Below are 21153 nucleotides of genomic sequence, written 5' to 3' on the forward strand. Positions count from 1 at the left end.
GAAACCACTAAGCAACTTATTCACTCGCTTGTTATATCTCGCCTTGACTATTGTAACTCCCTCCTCATTGGCCGACCTCATTGCAGACTATCCCTTCTTCAGTCTTTCATGAATGCTGCTGCCAGACTCATCCACCTTACTAACCATTCTGTATCAGCCACCCCTCACTGCCAATCCATCCACTGGCCTCCAATCAGTGTCCTCCACCCCTCTCTGCCAATCCCTCCACTGGCTTCCCATTGCCCAATGGATAAAATTCAAAACATTAACAATAACATATAAAGTCATTTATAACTCTGCCCCAAATTACATCACCAATATTGTCTCCAAATATCACCCAAACCATACTCTCCGCTCCTTGCACAACCTCCTGCTCTCTAGCTCCCTTGTCTCCTTCTCCCATGCTCATCTCCAGGACTTCTCCAGAGCTTTCCCCATCCTCTGGAATGCTCTACCCCAATTTATCAGACTATCTCCCACTCTGCTCACTTTTAGGCGATCTCTGAAATCCTCTCTCTTCAGGGAAGCCTATCCTGCCCTCAGCTAATAAAGGAATCTTCTACTCTTCCAACCAATCCATCCCCCACAGTTACTACCTTTTGTACCACTAGCCCCTCCCTCCTAGATTTTAAGCTCCGAGGAGCAGGGTCCTCCTATCCCTCTTGTATTTAACTGTATAGTTGCTGTATTGTCTCCCATGATATTGTAAAGCTCTGAGCAAACTGTTGGTGCCATAAATCCTGTATAATAATAATAATGAGAGGAGATGAAATGTGGAAAGATGGCATTGATAATGGGAGAGGAGATGGAACATGTAATGGGAGGAGTGGACAAGGTGGGCTTAGCGGGAGACCTCAAGCCTGGCTGATCATGTATCAATAGTCAGAAGAACCTGGAATGGACTCTCCCACTGAGGCTTCAGAGACTTGGTAAGATGACAATAGACCCCATCCTAGTCTCTGGTACTGAGGCAGTGTTGGTCATGTATTACCTCAGGATCCAGAAATGAAGAAAATGCTTGGAAACACAACTCAGTTGGTGAATCATGAAAATGCATTGCAATGCAAATTCATTCAAAGCTCCATAAAAAAAGATAAAGATGAGAATCATGAGGGAAGCTGTTCAGTTATTGATGCTTATCTTAAAAAAATTGTCAAAAGATACAATATTCAAATCCCTTCTAGTTGTGTATTGATGGACATAAGCACTAAACTCAGTTCATCCAATCATTACATTCCAGTTTGCACAGATTTTAGTTTGTTTCTTTTAAAGAAACATTTTATCTTCTTTCTTCTTCTCTAGCTTGTGGGATGACATTGGAGATGTGAAACTAGCTTGTGACACCTGAAACTTCTTTAATATTCCCTTTTTTTCCAGAATTTAATCTATGCTGAGATTTGTGAATCCTCCAGTGATAGATTAGACCGGCATTAACTGTAAAAGTTTTGTCACATTGAGAGCATTAAAATGGCTTCTCTCCAGTGTGAATCCTCTGGTGTCTGATAAGATGTGACTTCCCTGTAAAAGCTTTATCACATTCAGAACACTGATATGACTTCTCTCCAGTGTGACTCCTCTGGTGTGTGATAAGATCTGACTTCCCTGTAAAAGCTTTATCACATTCAGAACACTGATATGGCTTCTCTCCAGTGTGAATCCTCTGGTGTCTGATAAGATCTGACTTCTGTGTAAAAGCTTTCTCACATTCAGAACACTGATATGGCTTCTCTCCAGTGTGAATCCTCTGGTGTGTGTTAAGATTTGACTTCTGTGTAAAAGCTTTATCACATTCAGAACACTGATATGACTTCTCTCCATTGTGAATCCTCTGGTGTCTGATAAGACTTGACTTCTCTGTAAAAGCTTTATCACATTCAGAACATTGATATGGCTTCTCTCCAGTGTGAATCATCTGGTGTGTGATAAGATGTGACTTCACTGTAAAAGCTTTATCACATTCAGAACACTGATATGGCTTCTCTCCAGTGTGAATCCTCTGGTGTCTGATAAGATTTGACTTCTGTGTAAAAGCTTTATCACATTCAGAACACTGATATGACTTTGCTCCATTGTGAAATCTTTGGTGTATTATAAGGACTCTCTCGCTTGTAAAAGTTTTGCCACATTCAGAACAAGGATATGGCTTCTCTCCCTTGCAAGCCTTTTGGTGTGTGATATATTTTCTCTCCATTGTAAAATCTACAAACAAGTAGTTTGAAATGACTCCTCTTATGTATACTGGGGTTGAACTTTATTGTAACGCCATTGTCACTTCCAGAACACTGAAATTACTTTTCTCCTGCTGGATCAATGTGGAAGAGGATCCAAACCATGACTTTTAGAACACAGATATGACTTGTATCCCGTGTGAATCCTCCAGTGAACTGCAATAAAGACTTTCAGTCAATTAAGACATCCATGTGTTTTATTTTCCACGTGAATCAGCTGTATTCATGAAGACCAAAATGTCCCAAAAACTTGGTTCATCAATCCACCTGTAGAGAAAGAAAAAAGATAGAATTCTATATATAGGGCTACATAAAGTTGCTTTCTATTTTTAATGTTCATTACTAAATATATCTTATGAATAGAAAGAATATGTACAGCATTATCTACAGTATTTTTTTAATCAAATAGATTTTATTAAGAAAGTTTATAAGTGCGCACAGTATTCCCAACATTCAGCCCAGACAATGGAGTCATACATTCTCACGTATAGGCAGTTGTGGCACTGTTACAGATCATACAGAACAATAACTTGCTTTGTCTATGGTGTCACTTTTACCTTTTATAAACAAATGAACAGAGAAAAGATGAAACAGCCTAGAACAATTCAGCTGCACAGGGCAAGTAACGCCCCCCAGTACATACATAGATAGCTGACACCAATCAATGAGGCCTGTGTCTCCAGGATCATACCCCAAGTATGGGTCTCCAATGTAGTTACCATTCAGTAGGATACAACTGGCCGTTCTCCTTTTATGGGGCTAAAAGAGCTAAGATTTTAAAAACCTATGAAGAACTAACTAGGAGTGAGCAAGGAATATCCAGCCAGTTCTGCCAGAGAGACATACATCTCCTGCGGGAATTACAATGTTGGTAAGTTCGTTTTTCACATGTTAATGTGGAGTTCACCTGCTCAATCCACTGTTGTCTGCTGAAAGTTTGAGATGATAGCCAAGATCGGGATATTTTTTATGGTCAAGCAGCCTCACTATTACTATATGACTTGTAATAGGAGGAGGTGTAAATAATTCCTCCTCTATTGACACCAAGAGGCACACCCGAGGAATATTGAACACCAACATTACAATACTGGACATATCGTTCCACTTTTTGAATGATTTTGGACATCTCCAAAACATGTGTATCAAATCCCCGACATCACCGCTACAATTGGGGTCATAAGGGGAAATCCCTCCTGTCCTAGCTGAACAATTGGGCTGGAGTCCTGAAAGCTCTATGCAAAAGAAATGACTGAGTTTCTGTGAAGAGGACAGAGAGATGAAAGGTATGGAGGTCACAATCACCTCCCACCACTTTCTCTTATTTTCTCTGTTTCTCTGTCTGTTTCCCATTTCTTTCTATAATTCTTCGGCAAGAGTCAAAAGACTGGAATAAATATATGAGAGATCATGCCTTTCCCACTGGTGCCATCTGAAGCCCATTAACAAGTGTGAGAGTGATGTGAAATCTGTATCTGATGGAAGTAGCAATCAACGGATGGGATCTAATGTGTCTACTAAGATGTTGAAGTTGGGCAGCTATAATATAAAGTCTAACATTTGGTATTGCTAGGCCTCCTTGGTCTTCACCATACTGTAGAGTAGTGAGTTTGATTCTAGCTGACGGCTTCTTCTAAATGAGTTCCCCAAACTGGGAGTCTATACTGGAGAACCACTTACGAGGTGTCCACATGGGAGAATTGTGGAGTATACAGTTGAAACTCGAAAAATTAGAATATCGTGCAAAAGTCCATTTATTTCAGTGCAGCAACTTAAAAGGTGAAACTAATAAATGAGATAGACTCATTACATGCAAAGCAAGATAGTTCAAGCCGTGATTTGTCATCATTGTGATGATTATGGCTTACAGCTCATGAAAACCCCAAATCCACAATCTCAGAAAATGAGAATATTGTGAAAAGGTGGAATATTCTCGGCTTAAAGTGTCCCACTCTAATCAGATAATTAAGCCATAACACCTGCAAAGGGTTCCTGAGCCTTTAAATGGTCTCTCAGTCTGGTTCAGTAGGAATCACAATCATATGAAAGACTGCTGTCCTGACACCATCATTGACACCCTCCATAAGGAGGGAAAGCCTCAAAAGGTAATTGCAGAAGAAGTTGGATGTTCCCAAAGTGAAGTATCAAAGCACATTAATAGAAAGTTATGTGGAAGGGAAAAGTGTGGAAGAAAAAGGTGCACAAGCAGCAGGGATGACCGCAGACTGGAGAGGATTGTCAGGAAAAGGCCATTCAAAAGTGTTGGGGACTTTCACAAGGAGTGGACTGAGGCTGGAGTCAGTGCATCAAGAGCTACCACACAGATGGATCCTGGACATGGGCTTTAAATGTCATATTCCTCTTGTCAAGCCACTCCTGAACAACAAAACATCAGAAGCGTTTTACCTGGGCTAAAGAAAAACAGACCTTGTCTGTTGCTCAGTGGTCCAAATCCTCTTTTCTGATGAAACAACTTTTGCATGTCACAGTGGGAGTATAGATTTAGTACTTCAACCTGTATGCAGATATCAGTGGCAGACGAGTGGGTGACCTGTCCGCCTCACTGAAAATTCAAACTGATAGTGTAGGTTCCCCCAATTGGGAAAACCCCCATAAGGGATAAAGAGCTAATGAGAGGAAAGTTGAAAAGGAAGAGAGCAATGGAGAGATAAGAGCAAGAGTAGTGAAAAAAGGGGTACAGATAAGGGGGGGGGGGGAGAGGAGGTCCCCAGGGGGGGAGGGTGTGTGCCTGTATAGAGTAGCAACTGAGTAGTGGGTTACCTAATGGACTCAGGACTACAAAGAGAGTAAGGTTTCATCAGAGTTTGAGGGTAGGAAATGGTCAACCCATGGTTGCCATAGTTGTTCATTTTTATGCACTCTGTCTAATAGGACGGCTTCTACTTTGACATGTATCATGGCTCGAGTGGCACTATTCTTAGTTTCAGTGGTATTGAGGTGGGGGGATTTCCAGGCCTTCGCTATGGTTTGCTAAACCGTGATGGTGACCTACAGGAGTAGTTTGAATTGCCAGTGTGTCACTTCTTGGGCCTTATGCAAGTAAAGGAATGGACGCTGGTCAACCGACTCCAGTCCAGTGTTGAGGAATGGCCTCACCTGCCATTCTAGCCACGCCCTCTGATGCATTTCATCCCACCCACTAGGACTTGGTCACACTGCATCCATCCCGTTACTTGTATTGGCTGACACTGGAATTGCTCTGACTCATGCTCCCTTCTTCTCACTTGCCGGTGGGGTGATGCCTTTCCTTCCATCCATAGCTTGGAGACACATCATCAGGTATACTTCTTGGGGCTTGTTATTAAATGAGGCAGTGGCCAGATGGATATATATATACTGTAACTTCTTCATAAAGAACTGTAGGCATATGGAATATTTTGCACCAATACGTTTGAACAACTGGGCAGGTCCACCAAATATGGATACCTGCTTCAGAGCAGCCACATAGACAAGTAAGGGATTAGGGATGGATTTAGTGATCCGGGCAGGGACCAGGTACCAGTGAATGAGAGTGCTGTGGTTATTCTCCATAGCAACTATATTTTGGGAGGAGGATTTTGCAGCAGACCATATGTCTGCCCAATCGTTTTCAAATGAAGATTTAAATCCCATTCCCACTTGGATGTATATGGTAAGGAAGTGTAAGGTGGTGGAGCTGGTAACTGTGCATATAAGGTGGAAATCAAAAGTCTGGCATGGGGGTCACATTTACATATGTGTCCAAACCTAGTCATGTCTAGGACAGAGGTGTTCATGTGTAAGTGGGAGCAATACAAGTGTTTGATCTGAAGATATCTAAAAATTTCAGATGTAGAGATTTTGTTGGAGTCACATAGGGTTTGGAAGGGTATAAAGGAGTCTGGTGTTGAATTAGACTAGCTCTAGGACAAGCATGAAAAGAAGATGGAGGCATCCATGTTGGATAAAGGCCTGGATTGAGGAGGTATACCATGAGTGGGTTATGGGGTGACTGTAAGGTGTACCAGAACTTTAGACTGTCCCAGATAGATGGGTAGTGTTGAGTAATTGGGTATTGGAGTGAGCGATGGTCTCTGGAGTGTAGCCATAGTAAATTGGCAACTCATGAGGGGTTACAATCTACTGACTCTATAGTGACCCATAGGAGGGGGTCACTTTTACTGTGTGATATTTAGGGAGTTGAGCAAGATGTGCACTCAATGGGAGATTGCAAGGGGGGTGGCAGTGCTCAGTATGGGAAATAGCAAGGAGAGGGCCCAAAATAATTGTAGTCCAGCCCCAGAGGCAAAGTTAAAGTCTCTACAGCTGTTTGTAATCCAAACAGGGAGCAGGAGAGGGAGTACAAGAACAGTTCAGGGAAAACAGGGGAGCATACACTCACAGATCTGACAGGGGTGCCCGGTCCACAGGGGAGCAAGGTAGTATGACATCAGGTACTTGCCCTGAAAGCGGAGTATGCGTGGCATAGTCCGTGGTAATAATCCCCCCCGAGTCCTAGATGCCTGCAGAGGGCAGCTGGTGTAGTTCTCCCCCTATCCTTGGGGCTTGCAGTGGGCAGCTTGTGTGGTGCTCCCCTTTATCCTTGCGGCTTGCAGAGTGACAGCTTGTGGAGGTTTCCCCCTTCTCTGGGGCTTGCGATGGGCAGCTGGCGTGGTTCTCCCCCTTAGCTTTGGGGAGTGCAGAGAGGCAGCTTGTGGAGGCTCCCCTTATCCTTGGGGGGTCTATGCAGAGTGGCCACGATGGTCCTGTCTCATCTGGGATCCCTCGGTGGCTTGGCAGCGGAATTAATGACCAGGAAGAGCCCGGCATCAGTCTCTTAAACTGATGCAGGTCGCTTCCCGGTTGTCCTGGCAGTGGTGGGCGGTGAGCCTTGTTGCTCGGCAATGAGGCACACCCCCTGGACACGGGTCGTGCTCTCGTGATCAAGGCCTTTGTCCGGTGGCATCCGCAAGCGCAGGAACTCCCCATGCATGCAGTGCGGATATTAATTAAATTTAATTAATTAAATTTAAAGTGAATTGGGGGAAACTGGCTAATGAAATTGGGACCGGAATGCACTTTATTTGAGGGGCTGAAATGTACTATATTTGGGAGGCAGATATACCAGATTTGGGCACCCTGGCAGTACCTATATTGTGACATTATATATGTATATATATGTAGGACCCAATAAAGGTATAATATTTGGGGCAGAATTGTCATTTTTTACAACCGTGATACAACCCATCCATGAGAGGGGTAGTTTGGACCAGGATGTCATAAGATTAGTAAGGTGTGTTAACATAGGAGGGTAGTTAGCAGAATGTAGAATATTGAGGTCTGCCATCAGCTTGGGTCCTTGTCACGGTGTGCCAGGCTTGCTCTTCTCCTTCACTGCAGCTTCCCCACCTCTCCCCCCTCTCATCCTGTGAGAGGTGGGAATCAGTGTCACGTGCGCCCGGCTCACTCTCTTTCCACTCGCCGCACACAGCCGTGAAGCAGGATGAGGGGAGGGGACCACTGAGACCCCCCTCACCAGGAAATCCCGGCGGGGGGCCGCTGGGAGGCCTTTGTGTGCCCCCGGCAGGTGCAGGGCTTCCCGCGCTCGGCACCCCGCCAGAGACAAAAGCCGCGCTCCCTGCGCGTGGCTGGAGTGAGGGGGGCATGCCTCGTTACCCCGGCAATGCGGCGCTGGACCGGCTGTTGCAACGAGGAAGTGTTGTGCGCGGCTTTTAAAAATGCCAGCGTGAGACCAGGCTTGCTCTCTCTCTCTCTCCCTTCCTCCTAATGCCGTCTGGCCGCTCTCCCTTGGCCCACCGCCACTGCTGTCGTGGGAGGTCAGGGTGGGGACCGGGCCTTCACAGGCATCCCCGCTGAGCACTCTGCATGAGCCCCCCTGTTCTAAGGTCAGACCCCGCAGCCATGCTACCCCCGCTGCTGTTCCTTGCCGCTGGGAGGGCCCCTGCTGCTGATCGCCGGGCCCCTGGAGGAGCTGGCCGCTGTGAGGGCTCCTTCTGCTGATCACTAACCTGACGATCGCTGCTGTCCCTTGAGAAGCTGGCCACTGTGAGGGCCGCCGTCCATTGCTGAGGGTCCCTGGAAGTTGCCTGCTGTTGAGCGTCCGCAAGTCGCCTACCTCCCTGAGAGCTGCCTGCTGCTGAGCGTCTGCAAGTCGCCTACCGAGAGTGTCCCTTGAAACCATGAACTGCCCTTGGTGTGCACACAGACTACCCGTGTCCTGAACTGTCCCTGTTGTGCGCACCGACCTCCCCCGTGTCCTGAACTGTCTCTGTTGTGCGCACAGACTACCCGAGTCCTGAACTGTCCCTGTTGTGCGCACAGACTGTGTCCTGAACTGTCCCTGTTGCGCACACAGACTACCCGTGTCCTGAACTGTCCCTGTTGCATGCACAGACTACCCGTGTCCTGAACTGTCCCTGTTGCGTGCACAGACTACCCATGTCCTGAACTGTCCGTTGTGCGCACTGACCCCCTCCATGTCCTGAACGGTCCTTGTTGTGCGCACCGACCTCCCCCGTGTCCTGAACTGTCCCTGTTGTGCGCACAGACTGTGTCCTGAACTGTCCCTGTTGCACACACAGACTACCCATGTCCTGAACTGTCCCTGTTGCATGCACAGACTACCCGTGTCCTGAACTGTCCCTGTTGCGTGCACAGACTACCCATGTCCTGAACTGTCCGTTGTGTGCACCGACCTTCCCCATGTCCTGAACGGTCCCTTTTGTGCGCACCGATGACCCTAGAAAGCTGGGTGGGAGCTGTGCTAGGCCAGACTCCACAGCTAGTGTCCCGTTGAGTCCCCATGAGCCCACTTACTGTGGGTGTCCCTACAAGCCGCATGTCGCAGAGTGCCATGAACTGTTCTGATTGATTGTCTTTCAGAGTTCAATAAAGTTTTGTGTGTTCCCCATCTTGTTCATGTGTTCTGTCCTGACTACGCTTCCGCTACAGTCCTAAATCAGGAATATATTGACTGGACCAAGAGAAGGGTGGAGGACGTTGTAGTTGTGACACAGTTAAGGAGGGTAGAGAGATATTAAGAGCTGTAGACTTTTTGGGATTCACAACCAGGTCCAAAATCACTGCAAATTGGTCCAGGCATTGGAGAAGGTTGGGTGCTGAGATCAAAGGAGAAGACATGAAGAGGAGATTGTCATCAGAGAAAAAGCATAACTTATGATGATGACTGCCAAGTTCTAATCCTTTAATATTTGTGTTAGTTCTTATCAGCTGTGCTAAAGGTTCATTCGCTAGAAAAGGGGGGGGGGGAGGGGGAGGGGGGCAGCCTTGCCTCATTCCCCTTTGTATTGAAAAAAAGTCTGACTTGTAACCCACGTACCTCAAGTAAGCCCTTGGGGAGGTGTAAAGGGGTGATATCCATTGGAGTCAAAGGCTTTTTTTATGTCTAAGGAAAGGAAACAGCCGGGTATGCGGCGTATGCAAGCTGCATGTTCTAGCAAAATCACTCTGTGGTCTCGGCTTGGCAGAGGGGGGTTAAAACCCATCTGATCCTTGTGTATCAAGGTGCCTATGATGGAGTTCAGCCATGCAGATAGGATTTTTCTAGGATTTTAACATCCAAGTTAAGAAGGGAGATTGGTGTGTAATGAAGCCATGTGGTGTGATCTGATTGGGGTTCAGGTAGCATAGAAATGACTGCTGTTAGGGAGTCTGAGCAGAAAGAATAACCTTTGAGTAAGGCATTAAATGCATTAACCAATAAAGGTGGAAGGAGGTTAGTAAATATTTTGGAATATAGGGCTGTAAGCTGTCTGGGCCAGGCCGCTTATTAGACTTTAGGGACTTGATGGAGTTCGGGACCTCAAGTTCTGTAATAGGTGTTTCCAGGGAAGAACATTGAGAAGCTGAGAGTGTTGGTAGAGATAGGCTTGAGAAAAGTTCAGTGGCCTGCGATTCATCATAGGAGCCGGTCTCAGAGTATAATTCTGCTAGATGTTTGTGGAAGATCTGTAATATTTTATTAGGATGGCTGGTGTGTGAAGTTTTTGTAATCTTTAAATGGACAAGTCTGTGTGGTCTGAGGTTCGCAGTCCCAGGGCTAGAAAAGTGTCAGGTTTGTTTGCGTTCATTTAATGTTCATGCCTGGATTGGTGTAGAACTTTTTCGTCTGATTCTGTCAAGAAAACATCTATTTCTAGCCTGGTCTTGTCCAGGACAATCTATGAGAAGGTGAGGGGTCTGATTGGAAGGCTTTGTTGGCCTGGTGAAATGAGGTGTCTAAGCGGTGATGGATTGCTCGCTGTCCTTTCTTGAGATGTGAGGCTTGGCTGATACAGGCTCCTCTAATTACAGACTTATGGGCTTCCCAAAAGGTCAGGAGAGAGATGTCATCAGTTGTGTTATGTGTCAGGTATTCTTTGATGGCTAGTTCAATGTCCAGTCTGTGGGATGGGTGGGCCATTTAGACTCCATGTAGTGCTAGTTTGTTGGGGTACTAAGGAGGAGAGGGTCAAGAGGACAGCTTTGTGACCAGTCCAGGGGTAAGGTATGATGGTTCAGGATAGGAGGGCTGGGGACATACCTCTAGTCAGAAATATATGGTCAATGTGGGAGAAAGTTTTATGTGGATATGAGTGGTATGTATAGTGTCTTCTAGCTGGGTTAGCTTCTTGCCATGTGTCTATGAGAGAGCGTTGTTGGAGTTGTTGCTGGAAGGAGGATGTGGATGGATAAGAGGTTATGGGGGATTTGTCTAAAAAGGGATAAACTAGCTGGCTGGAATTGCCACATAGGGAATCTATTACTTGTAGCAAATGGGAGTTAGGACTGCAATTGGGGCATAGTATGAAGTATAGTGACCTCTGAGTCAAGGTGACCCATTAGAAAATTTAAGGCTCTCTGGGTCCCAGATCCCTGCCTTGGGTGTAAAGGGAGTAGAGCAGTGGAAAGCTTTGAGTACACCTGTGCGTTTAGTTGCGGCAGAAGCCATATAAACCTGTGGGTAGGAAGAGCTGAGATATTTCGGCATATGGCTGGCAGTGAAATGAGTCTCCTGCAGGCACACCACATGTGCTTTGGCATGGGCAAAGGATTTGAAGGCCTTAATTTTTTTATTCCCCGAACATTCAGGGTAAGTATATTTATTGGAGCCATGATAAAGGACAGATGCAAAGCTGATTGTAGGTGTCGCATCATGGTGACATCATCACTCCTGGGACAGGAAAAAGAGAAAGAAAGAGGAGAGAAGTGGGGGAAGCAAGGTTAGTAAAGAGAGAAATGTCTGACAAAACAGGTCAGGAGGCCATAAGGCCATGATGTGAAAACAGGTAGGTTGTCCATCTGTCTATGTCACTGGGATATACATAGATGGAAAAAAACAGTCCTGGGCAGGCCCAACTCAGGCTACCAAGGAAAATGTGGGGGAACAGTGAACATCTTCAGAAGCCACAGAGGCCAAAAAACAGGATATTGAACATCTGTTGTATAGAGGAGTCAGGCCAAGGATAGACTATTGGGAATAAGATGTCAGCCTGCAGATATAAGCAGTTGGTAAGTGTATGCATTGTTCAAAGAGGCTATGCTTGGCTGGGTATCATGGGCATTAAACAGCATTAGACCACAGCTGGATGAAAGGGTGATCCGTTTGTTATTTTGTTGTCCAGCTATTGGTAGAAGGTTTAGCTAACAGCATTGAGCTGTTAGTTGCAAAAATTGTAGAATTATACTAAATATATATTTTTTTGTTTATAAACATTTTTATTTTTGAAGAAATAGACTTCAAAATGGCATTACAGCTTCAAATAGAATATACAACAGAAACAAGGAACAACTGCAGTGTTCATTTCAAAGGTGAAATTATGTAGAATAAAGGGAAAGAGAAAAGAAATGAAGTACATGAGCAATATAGGTAGAGAGGGAGGCAGAGTTATAAAACGACCAAGAAAGTAACTCAATCAATCAAAGCATAAATGGTCCTTATTGATCTAGTAAATGCCTGTGAGTTCTCCAAAGTTCCCATTTTCTGTCAAATAAATGCATCTTATCCAATAGAGTATAATGAATTCTCTCCATGAACATCACCGCATCAACTCTGCAGAACTGTGGTCAATGGTACTGTGAGGGATTTCCAATGTAGGGCAATAGCCCATAGGGTGGATATACAAATGCTATGGATTAGCCTCATAACCTCAGTCTGAACTCCCGAGATAGGGGCTCCCAGTAGGCAGGACGGCATAGACAGATGCACCAGAGCACCTGCCACTGTAGAGGCAACTTCAGAAATGTTGTGCCACACCAATGAGAGGCTTGGGCAGGCCCAAAATATATGCATTAGAGTACCAGCAAAGCCACAGCCCTGGAAACAAAGGTGGGACGTCCCTGGATACATGGCGTGTAGTCTAGATGGGGTATGATACCATCTGGTTATTACTTGGAGGGCCGTCTCATGGACAGAAAGATCTAGAGCTCTTACACACATTATCCACCATAGAATCCCAATTCTCATCAGAAAAAGTGACATCACTATCAGCCTCCCATTTCTGTCTATAAAGAGGGGGTGAGGGAAAGAAAGTAACCAAAAATTGGCGATACAAATCTGAAATAAGACCCCTGCCCCTAGGAGAGTCACGGCTAATACGTTCAAAAAATGAAATCGGAGATGAAGACGTAAGACCAAAATGTGAATTAAAAAAAATGTCTAATCTGTCGATAATGATAATATTCACAAAGCGGGATATCAAACAGTATGCGTAGCATCTCAAAAGTGATACAAGATCCTCCTCTCTGAAAGTCAGATGACCTAATAAAGGACCTATCATACCACCAACGGAATAGACGGACCTAGGCCTCCCGCCCATTGTGACCGGTAGAGGACCGATGAAGTAAAACTAGGGCGTTTGTTACGCCAAATAAAATGATTAATAATCCGTTGAAAGTGATCTAAGAACGTTTTTGAGACAGGGATTGGGAGTGATCTAAATAAAGTAATTTAGGGAAGACATTCATTGTTACTGCCGTGACTCTGCCCAAGAATGAGATAGGGGATCCATGCCAGATCTTCAATAGAGGTGAGAGGCGTGACACACATGGTGGCCAATTAGCAGCAAATAATTTTGAGTATCTGGGGGTGAGGTTTATACCTAGGTATGAAATCTGATCTGTGGCCCAACGAAATGGAAAAGAATTGCGGAGAGATGCACCCAGGGAATCAGGAACATTAATAGGCAGAACTACTGATTTAGTAAAATTTACAGTAAGACCTGATACTGTTACAAAGTCATTCAATAATGAGCAGAAGTCAGGCAATGACACCAACAGTTTAGTAAGGAAAAGCATAACATCATCTGCATACATACAAATTGTGAAATGTGAACCAATAATGGGGAACCAGAAATGTCTGAGTGTGATTCTAATTTTATAAAAGGTGTATACTTGTGAGCTACTATGGTGTAAAAAAGGTGCTTACAATTAATTATTTGAATGAAGTGGTGCATCAACACATAAAACACATACTCAAAACATTATGTGAAAAATAGACAAAAAATAGAATAATATATGTGTTGCGCTCCTCAAAATATTATTAAGTAATATATAATATAATATATTATAATGTGTATTTGAAATAAATTAAATAAATAAATAAAATAAATGTAATCTCATAATGATATGATGTGAATAAAGTAAAAAACGTGCCCAGTGCTGTAATTAATATAAAAATAGCTAAAAAATGATGTGTATAATAATGAAAAAATGTAATCTATTGTGCCACAAATCAAATAGATAGAGAAAAACCTCTTTGATTAATAATAAATAAGTGCAAAAAATTATGCATGTGCAAAAATTGCAAATATTGCCCTAAACACTGAGAAATATACATATATATATAATAAAAAAATATATATAACACCCAATTAATTATATAAAAAATGATAATAAATAATACTAAAAAACGTGCAGATCATATATAGTTATCACTCCACTTGTACCACCTGAGACGGTGATTAGGATTACATGCTCTTAATGCTTATTTAGGCTGAAATGTGAACGTCCCAATCTATGTAGATATATGGAAAGTCTAAAGTTGTAGTAGACTGTGATGTTGCTTTCCTTCCACTAGATGGCCTCCCAGTTCCTTCCAAGTATGACGGATGAGTGGATAGATATAGGTATCTCCCCTCGTGTGATTTTGGGTCTGTCTCCTATTTCCTCTTCCTCCCCTTTGCTCCTCCGAATTAGGCCATGAAAAAGAAGAGAAATCCCCACATGGTGCTTATATCCTTTAAAAAGATTTTAATGTGTCTCCTGACAATTGCACACTCACATTGCCAAAGATCAATACAAAGCGTTTTTTTAAAATTATGTGCCCGCGCACAAGGACAGTACTCGCCGTTCCTCCGATGTTGGCGTCGTGACGTCAGAGTCCCTCCCCTACGCGTTACGCCACAGGGTCACGTGGCTTCCTCAGGGGGATGTAATACGACGCCATGACTATGAGTGTGATTATTGCAACTGCCAAGGGTTCCAAAACAAGCGCCAATAATAAGGGTGAAAGAGGACAACCCTGACGGGTACCTCCGCCTAGTGTACAAAATACAGAATTGCAGCCTGGAAGTCTTATTCTTGTTTTGGGGGGAGTCATACAAAGCATGTACACCAGACAGAAATTCATCACTAAAGCCCATCTACTGCAGTAATGAAAACAAGTATGGCCAGAGGACACCATCAAAGGCCTTGTTAATGTCCCGGCTCAGCAACAAAACTTCTTTAGAATGCAAATTGACGTCCTGAATAACATTTAATGTGAGACGAATATTGTCCGTGATACTTCTGCCTGGGATAAATCCTGATTGGTCCAGTGAGACCAAAGAGGAGATAATAGGGGCCAACCTATCTGCCAGAATGCGGCTAAATATTTTCAGATGATTGTTCATCACTGAGATTGGTCTATAGTTTTGAGGTAAATGATGGTCTTTCAGGGGTTTAGGTAATAGAGACAGGTTAGCCAAGAGTATCTCCTCAGGAAACCTACCGCCCTGCAAAACATCATTGAGTAATGACATCAAAGAGGGAGCCAATGTAGGAGCAAAATGTTTATAATAACTGGCCGTGAACCCATCAGGGCCGGTGCTGTGGAAGTTCTTAGTGCGCTAATCACACAGGATGTTTCTTTCAAAGTGCATGGGGCATTGGGAGAGGATATCTGAGAGGGTGAGAGAACAGGGTGGGGTATAGAATCAAGCCATGAGCCATTTGAGGAAGCAGAAGTTGGTTGCGGGGGAGCTAACAGGATGGAATAAAAATTTTCAAAAATACCCAGGACTTCACGAGGAAGAGAGGAGATACTGCCGGATTTAGTACGTAACTTGTAGATATGTGGGGGTCGTATTGAAAGGTTTAATTTCTGTGCGAACATAGTAGACCCTGAATGACTATGTAATAAAAAGGAGGCCTTCGACCAGCGTAGAGCTTTTTCAGTTTTTTGGGATAGTAAAATATTCAGTTCTAGACGCTTTTGCGATATCATGGTTTGTTAAGGAGAGATGGATTGCCATCATGAGCCCTATAATGTGATTCTAATTCTCGGGTAAGTTTCTGAATTTGTTTCCACCGCTCTCTATTTCTAGATGAAGCCATAGAAATAAGGTGACCTCGCAGGACCGCCTTATGGGCTACCCACAAGATGGCCGGGGAGATATCAGGAGTTGTGTTTGACTGAAAGTATTCTTGAATGGAAGTAACTACTTCATGGCGGGTGTTAGTATCCGTAAGCATAGAGTCGTTAGGTCTCCAGGAGTAGGGAGTAGGGGCTAGACCTATAAAAGTGATAGACAGCACGATAATATTATGATCTGACCAGGGGCTTAAATGAATGCAAGCTTTCCTAGAGTTAGCCAGCAGAATGGGGGAGCAATAGATATAATCTAGTCTAGCATAAGAGTCATGTGGGTGGGAGTAAAATGAATAATCTCTAGCTCCTACATTATGTGCCCTCCAGGAGTCTACCAGTTGAAGGGTGTCTAATTTTTTGGTAAGGGATTTTGGGAAGGCCTGGGAGGATGGTGAGGAAGAGCTTTGGTCTAAAAGGGGGTTAACTACCAAATAAAATCACCTCTCACCAATAAACGAGGGGATAGAAACCCATCAAGAATTTTGAAATAAATAGGAAAAGAAGGATGCTTGCGCCGAATTTGGTGCATAGACATTAGCGATCGTGAGTTCATGACCCGAGAGGGTGCCTTTAATAATGATAAATCTGCCCTCAGGGTCACGTGCCCGAGGGTTTTTTTACTACAAACACATGGGAATAACATGCCCTGCCCTGCTAGTCCCGGGGAACTCTGGTAAGGACCTGCTGATCTACCAGGTCCCCAATTAGGACACGCAGGGCCTGCACCCTTTCCCGATCCTTGGGAAGGTGGGTTACCAGATACCTGGTGGGGGGACTGAAGTTGAACTCCAACCTGTACCCCTTCTTGATCAAGTCCAGGATGTACAGATTCGAGAAGATTGAAGCCTACTGAGGGAGAAAGGTCCCCAGTCTTCTTTCCGTTGGGACGTTCAAGTCATTGAGATGAGACTTGGTGGGCTTTGAGGAGGATTGAATAAGATTCCTCCTCTTCCCATATTCTTGTGCCCTGTCCAATGTTTCTTAGGCTGAACCTCCTTAACCTGCTGGGCATGTGTTTTTTGACAAAAAACACTACTAGAGTAAAACCTTTTCTTACTCTCTGGGAATGTCCTCTTGTTATGGGCAGTACATTCCAGAGCCTCCTCTAGACCTGGACCAAAAAGATTATTGCCAATAAAGGGTAAGGCACAAAGGTGCAGTTTGAATGCTGAGTTCCCTGCTCAGGTTTTTAACCAAAATGCCCTTTAAGCTGAATTCACTACGGCAGAGGTTCAAGCCGCTAGCTTAACTGATTTGGCCGAGGCATCCACAAGGAAACCAACTGCTTTATACAGCAAAGGAAATTATTTCAGGATTTGCTGCCTGGAGGTCCCTGCTGAGAGATGCGACTGTGTAAGCCAGCATTCCAGATTTCTGGTGACACAGGTAGCCGATAAAGGTGGCCTAAGGCTGATGGAAGTGGAATCCCAGGCCCTGCGTTGTAAGACTTCATCCCTCTTATCCATAGGGTCTTTCAGAGCCCCCATATCTTCAAATGCTAAGTCTGTCCTTTTAGAGACTTTAGATAAGGGGGTGTCTAATTTCTGAACCTTGTTCCATTGCTGGTACCTGTTATCCTAAAAAGGAAACCTCCTTTTAAGATTACTTGAGAAAAAGGGTTTCCTCTCAGGGCTTTCCCATTCCTGCCTAATGGTATCAACCAGGGAACTGTGGACTGGAAAGACACTAGTCTTTCTAGCATGCAAACCTTGATACATGAGGTCATGCTTAGATAGGCAAACATCCTCCTCCTCGATCTCTAAGGTTTTGTAGATAACTTTAAGGAGGTCGTCCACATCTTCCAGGGGCAATTTGTTCCTGGAACCTCTGAAGGAGCAAACTTCACCGTCCTCCTCTTATGAGCCTGAATCTACCTGGGACCTAGGATCCTCCTCCGGGTCCTCCTCCCTTCTTAATGCATCTGCTACCTACAAACCAGCCAATTGGGTCCAAGGACCCAGTGGCGACTGCATTTTTCCAACAGGGATCTAAAGGAGTGAAATGTAGACAACATGTCATCCTTAATGGAGGTGAGCACTTTATGGCAGGCTGTAAATGACTTATCCTTAATTAGGCTAGCCACACAATTGCGGCATAAGGGTTTTTCCCAAGTTGAACCCAATTTAGCTGCACAAACTGCACACTTCTTCTTGGGGGTCTGACTCTGCACCTTGTCCTGGACTTTAACCTACAATAAGCAAGAAAAAAAACACAATACAGAAAATAATCAGCCCAGGGCGCCTCATACAAAAACCACTGTGCTGGGGGAGCAAGAAAAGGAAGTGTGCTCACCAGGGTCAGCAAGAGGGATCAGAGTCCCCAAGCTTACCTTAGAGGAGCCAGTGCCTGAAGGACCAGGGTCTGCCTGAGAAGTGCCAGCGCCTTCCATCCATCCCTCTTGGTGTAGAGCCACAGGCTCTGCTGGGTCTGTACACCAGACTGGCTGCTTGACCAGATGCCTGTGCTGCTATGGAGACTGGAACCACGAGTCTCCAGCATCCCTCGATGACGTCACTGCAGCCGAAACTTCCGGTTCCTGGACAGCACCCAGAAGTTGCGGCTACTCGCACGCCTGCTTGGCAGTCATTCTGCCCCACTGTGCATCAGATGCTGGAGCCCCTCCCCCCACACGGGAAGGAATGCAATAGGCATCAAAGGTCCTGGACCACCCAGGACAACCCCAATGGTCATCATCCACTGAGGCATGGAAAGATATCAGGAGTGCAGCCCCACTCCCCCTGAAGGGATCACGTCAGGAAGCAGGAAGTAAGCCAGACCAGGATCCACCAGCAACCTCTAGGGCCCAGGACTTCCAAACAATCAGTTCCTTGATGACTGCACCCATCCTTGCAGAGGAAACACTAAAAACTCAGGAGGGAGGCCTGGTGGTCCGCCTTTTATAGTACTGTGCTTACGTGTTTCCTGTCCCAGAGGGAGGAGCTCTGTCTCAGGAAGGATGTCCTGGAGGACGTTTGGAGAAATGAACATTAGAATGACTGAGAGACAAAAGCCAGAAATAGATCAGTGGCTGCATGCACACCTCATTGTTAGGCTGCAGGTAGAGAGGCAGAGATGAGGCGGGATTTATCATGAAATACAAATTAAAGTGTATTATTATCAAAACAGCCAAGAATATTTCACAAGGTCTGAAAAGTATGTAAGTCATCGAGTTAATCCCCAATTTAAGAAGAAGAGCATAACTGCAGGTAGTACATGTAAGAGAGGAGTTGCAGATGATACGATGGTGGGTACTATGTACAAGAGAGGAGTATGTAGGTATGACAGTGATGGGTATGTACAGGAGAGGAGTATGGGGGTATGACAGTGATCGGTGTGTACAGGAGAGGAGTATGGGGGTATGACAGTGATCGGTGTGTACAGGAGAGGAGTACGGAGGTATGACAGTGATGGGTATGTACAGGAGAGGAGTACGGAGGTATGACCGTTCCCAGGGAGGAGTATCTCAGGAAGGGTCTATACTCCACCATAACTCTGGTTCTCGGAGTGTCAGGTCCCAGCGGGTTCTCCTGGTGTCTCTCCTGTTATTCTGTCTCGGACACATCAGAGGAACATGGTGGGAGATCGGCCTGAATGTCCTTCCTAGGAGGGAATACCGGAGCCATTCTGAGGCCCAAATGATGGCCGGCAATGAGGAGGAAACCAACACTGAGAAGTAGATGCTGAGATATATACAGCACGGGGCAGCACAGTGGCTGAGTGGTTAGCACTTCCACCTGGCAGTACTCGGGTTGTTGGTTCAAATCCTAACCATGGCACCACCTGCCTGGAGTTTGCATGTTCTCCCTCTGCCTGTGTGGATTTCCTCCGGGTACTCCTGTTTCCTCCTACACTACAAAGACATGCTGGGAGGTGAATTGTCTCCTAAGTTGTCCCTAGTATGTGTATGTATGAATGTGAGTTAGGGCCGTTAGATTGTACGCTCCTCGGGGGCGGGGACTGATGGGAATGTACAATATAGATGTAAACTGACGGCGCTATATAAGTACCTGGAATAAATAATAATAATACACCCAGATCATCGATGACAAGGAGGAAGGTTCAGTCACAGATGATTGGTCCGTCTATAGCAGGGACAGGAGCCGGGACCAGGAATAGGAGATCCACCTGACTTACCCGTGTGCTCTGACATGGAGAAGATCCCATGCTGGCCCTATGGTGGCCGTGTGTTCAGGATGGAGACTGACAATCACAGGACCCTCTGGAAGCCGATCTAAAATGGCTGACAGGAGGAAAGTGTTCCCGGGACAGGAAGTGACAGACAGGAAGTTACTCCAGACAAATTTATACAGAGGCTGCATTATGGAGAGCAGACACTAGATGGTGCTGGTACAAAAAAAGCTGAATAGAATGAAATAACAGCGAAAAAAAACCTAAAAAGCAAAAGACGATGGCGGCTCGTAAAATTCCTATTAACTTCCACTCTTCATGTTACATCACGTGATTTCCTCAGGAGTTGGCCATCGGACGTACAGCTGCCTATATATACCTTTATAATCCTTAATAGACTAATCGGACGTCATTTTGTTGTAGCCTGTCTGTCCCTTATTTGGCGGCCATTTTGCCTTGGTCTAATATAGTGTTTTTACATTACAGTGCAGTGGATTAGTTCTCCCTCCTCCATTTTGTTGTAGCTCGCCTGTCCCTCCTCCAGTGGCCGTTTTCCCTTGGTCTAATTTAATGTTATCACATTTCAGCGCAGATTAGATCTCCCCCCTCCATTTTGTTGTAGCCCGCCTGTCCCTCCTCGGGCGGCCATTTTCCCTTAGTCTGATATGAATGCTGGCACATTTTGTCCCCTGATATTAGACATTAGCCGGGTGATTGTATACACACAGCGGGCAGATCTCAATCAATGTCACCCACTAGTCTATACTGTCACTGGGTTGGACAGCCAATCATGTGACTCCTATTCTGTCCTTCCAATGACCATTCCTAGTACATAGGACTCATCTTCCATACTACATTCATGATACAACAAGATGGAAACTCCCAATATACAGAGAAAATCTCCCATAAAATACATAGAAATCACATCTGCCCTAAAGGGCCATAAACATAAGAAGATTGCCCCCGACGCCCCCAGATTCATCTACAATACTAGCCAAGGTGTCATTGGTCCCCCTAATACACGGACAGTACCTGTTTCATGTACAGGAATGAAGACAACACAAGCTGCTGGTGTGAGGAATCATGTTGTACAACAGAACTGCATCCAGGTCAGCATAGAACAGGAAGTAGAAGGCCATGCAATATTCCCGGATACAAGTCGGGTCACAGGAT

General features: G+C 45.0%; 2 protein-coding genes across 2 annotated transcripts in view; one reads left to right on the forward strand and one right to left on the reverse strand.

Moving 5' to 3' along the window:
• Positions 1-272: 272 nt before the first annotated feature.
• On the reverse strand, positions 273-20112 carry LOC149470586 (uncharacterized). Its single transcript, XM_089662137.1, has 2 exons — positions 19987-20112; positions 273-2495 (listed from the first exon to the last, which is right to left on the reverse strand). The coding sequence occupies exon 2, from the start codon at positions 2189-2191 to the stop codon at positions 1463-1465; it is 729 nt and encodes a 242-aa protein (XP_089518263.1). The 5' UTR covers positions 2192-2495; positions 19987-20112; the 3' UTR covers positions 273-1462.
• LOC149470587 (uncharacterized) overlaps positions 11380-21153 on the forward strand; it is a 91134-nt gene continuing 81360 nt past the window's right edge. Inside the window, exon 1 of the mRNA XM_089662195.1 lies at positions 11380-11446. Coding sequence (XP_089518321.1) covers positions 11380-11446 — 67 coding nt within the window. The remainder of the gene's footprint in view (positions 11447-21153) is intronic.

The sequence above is a fragment of the Staurois parvus genome, unplaced genomic scaffold, assembly GCF_062004578.1.
Source record: "Staurois parvus isolate SC_StPar_1 unplaced genomic scaffold, SC_StPar_1.0 ptg000037l, whole genome shotgun sequence".
Taxonomy (NCBI): domain Eukaryota; kingdom Metazoa; phylum Chordata; class Amphibia; order Anura; family Ranidae; genus Staurois; species Staurois parvus.

Coding starts and splice junctions, on each gene's coding strand:
- LOC149470586 (XM_089662137.1), bottom strand. CDS start 2,191: ATGGAGAGAAAATATATCACACACCAAAAGGCTTGCAAGGGAGAGAAG.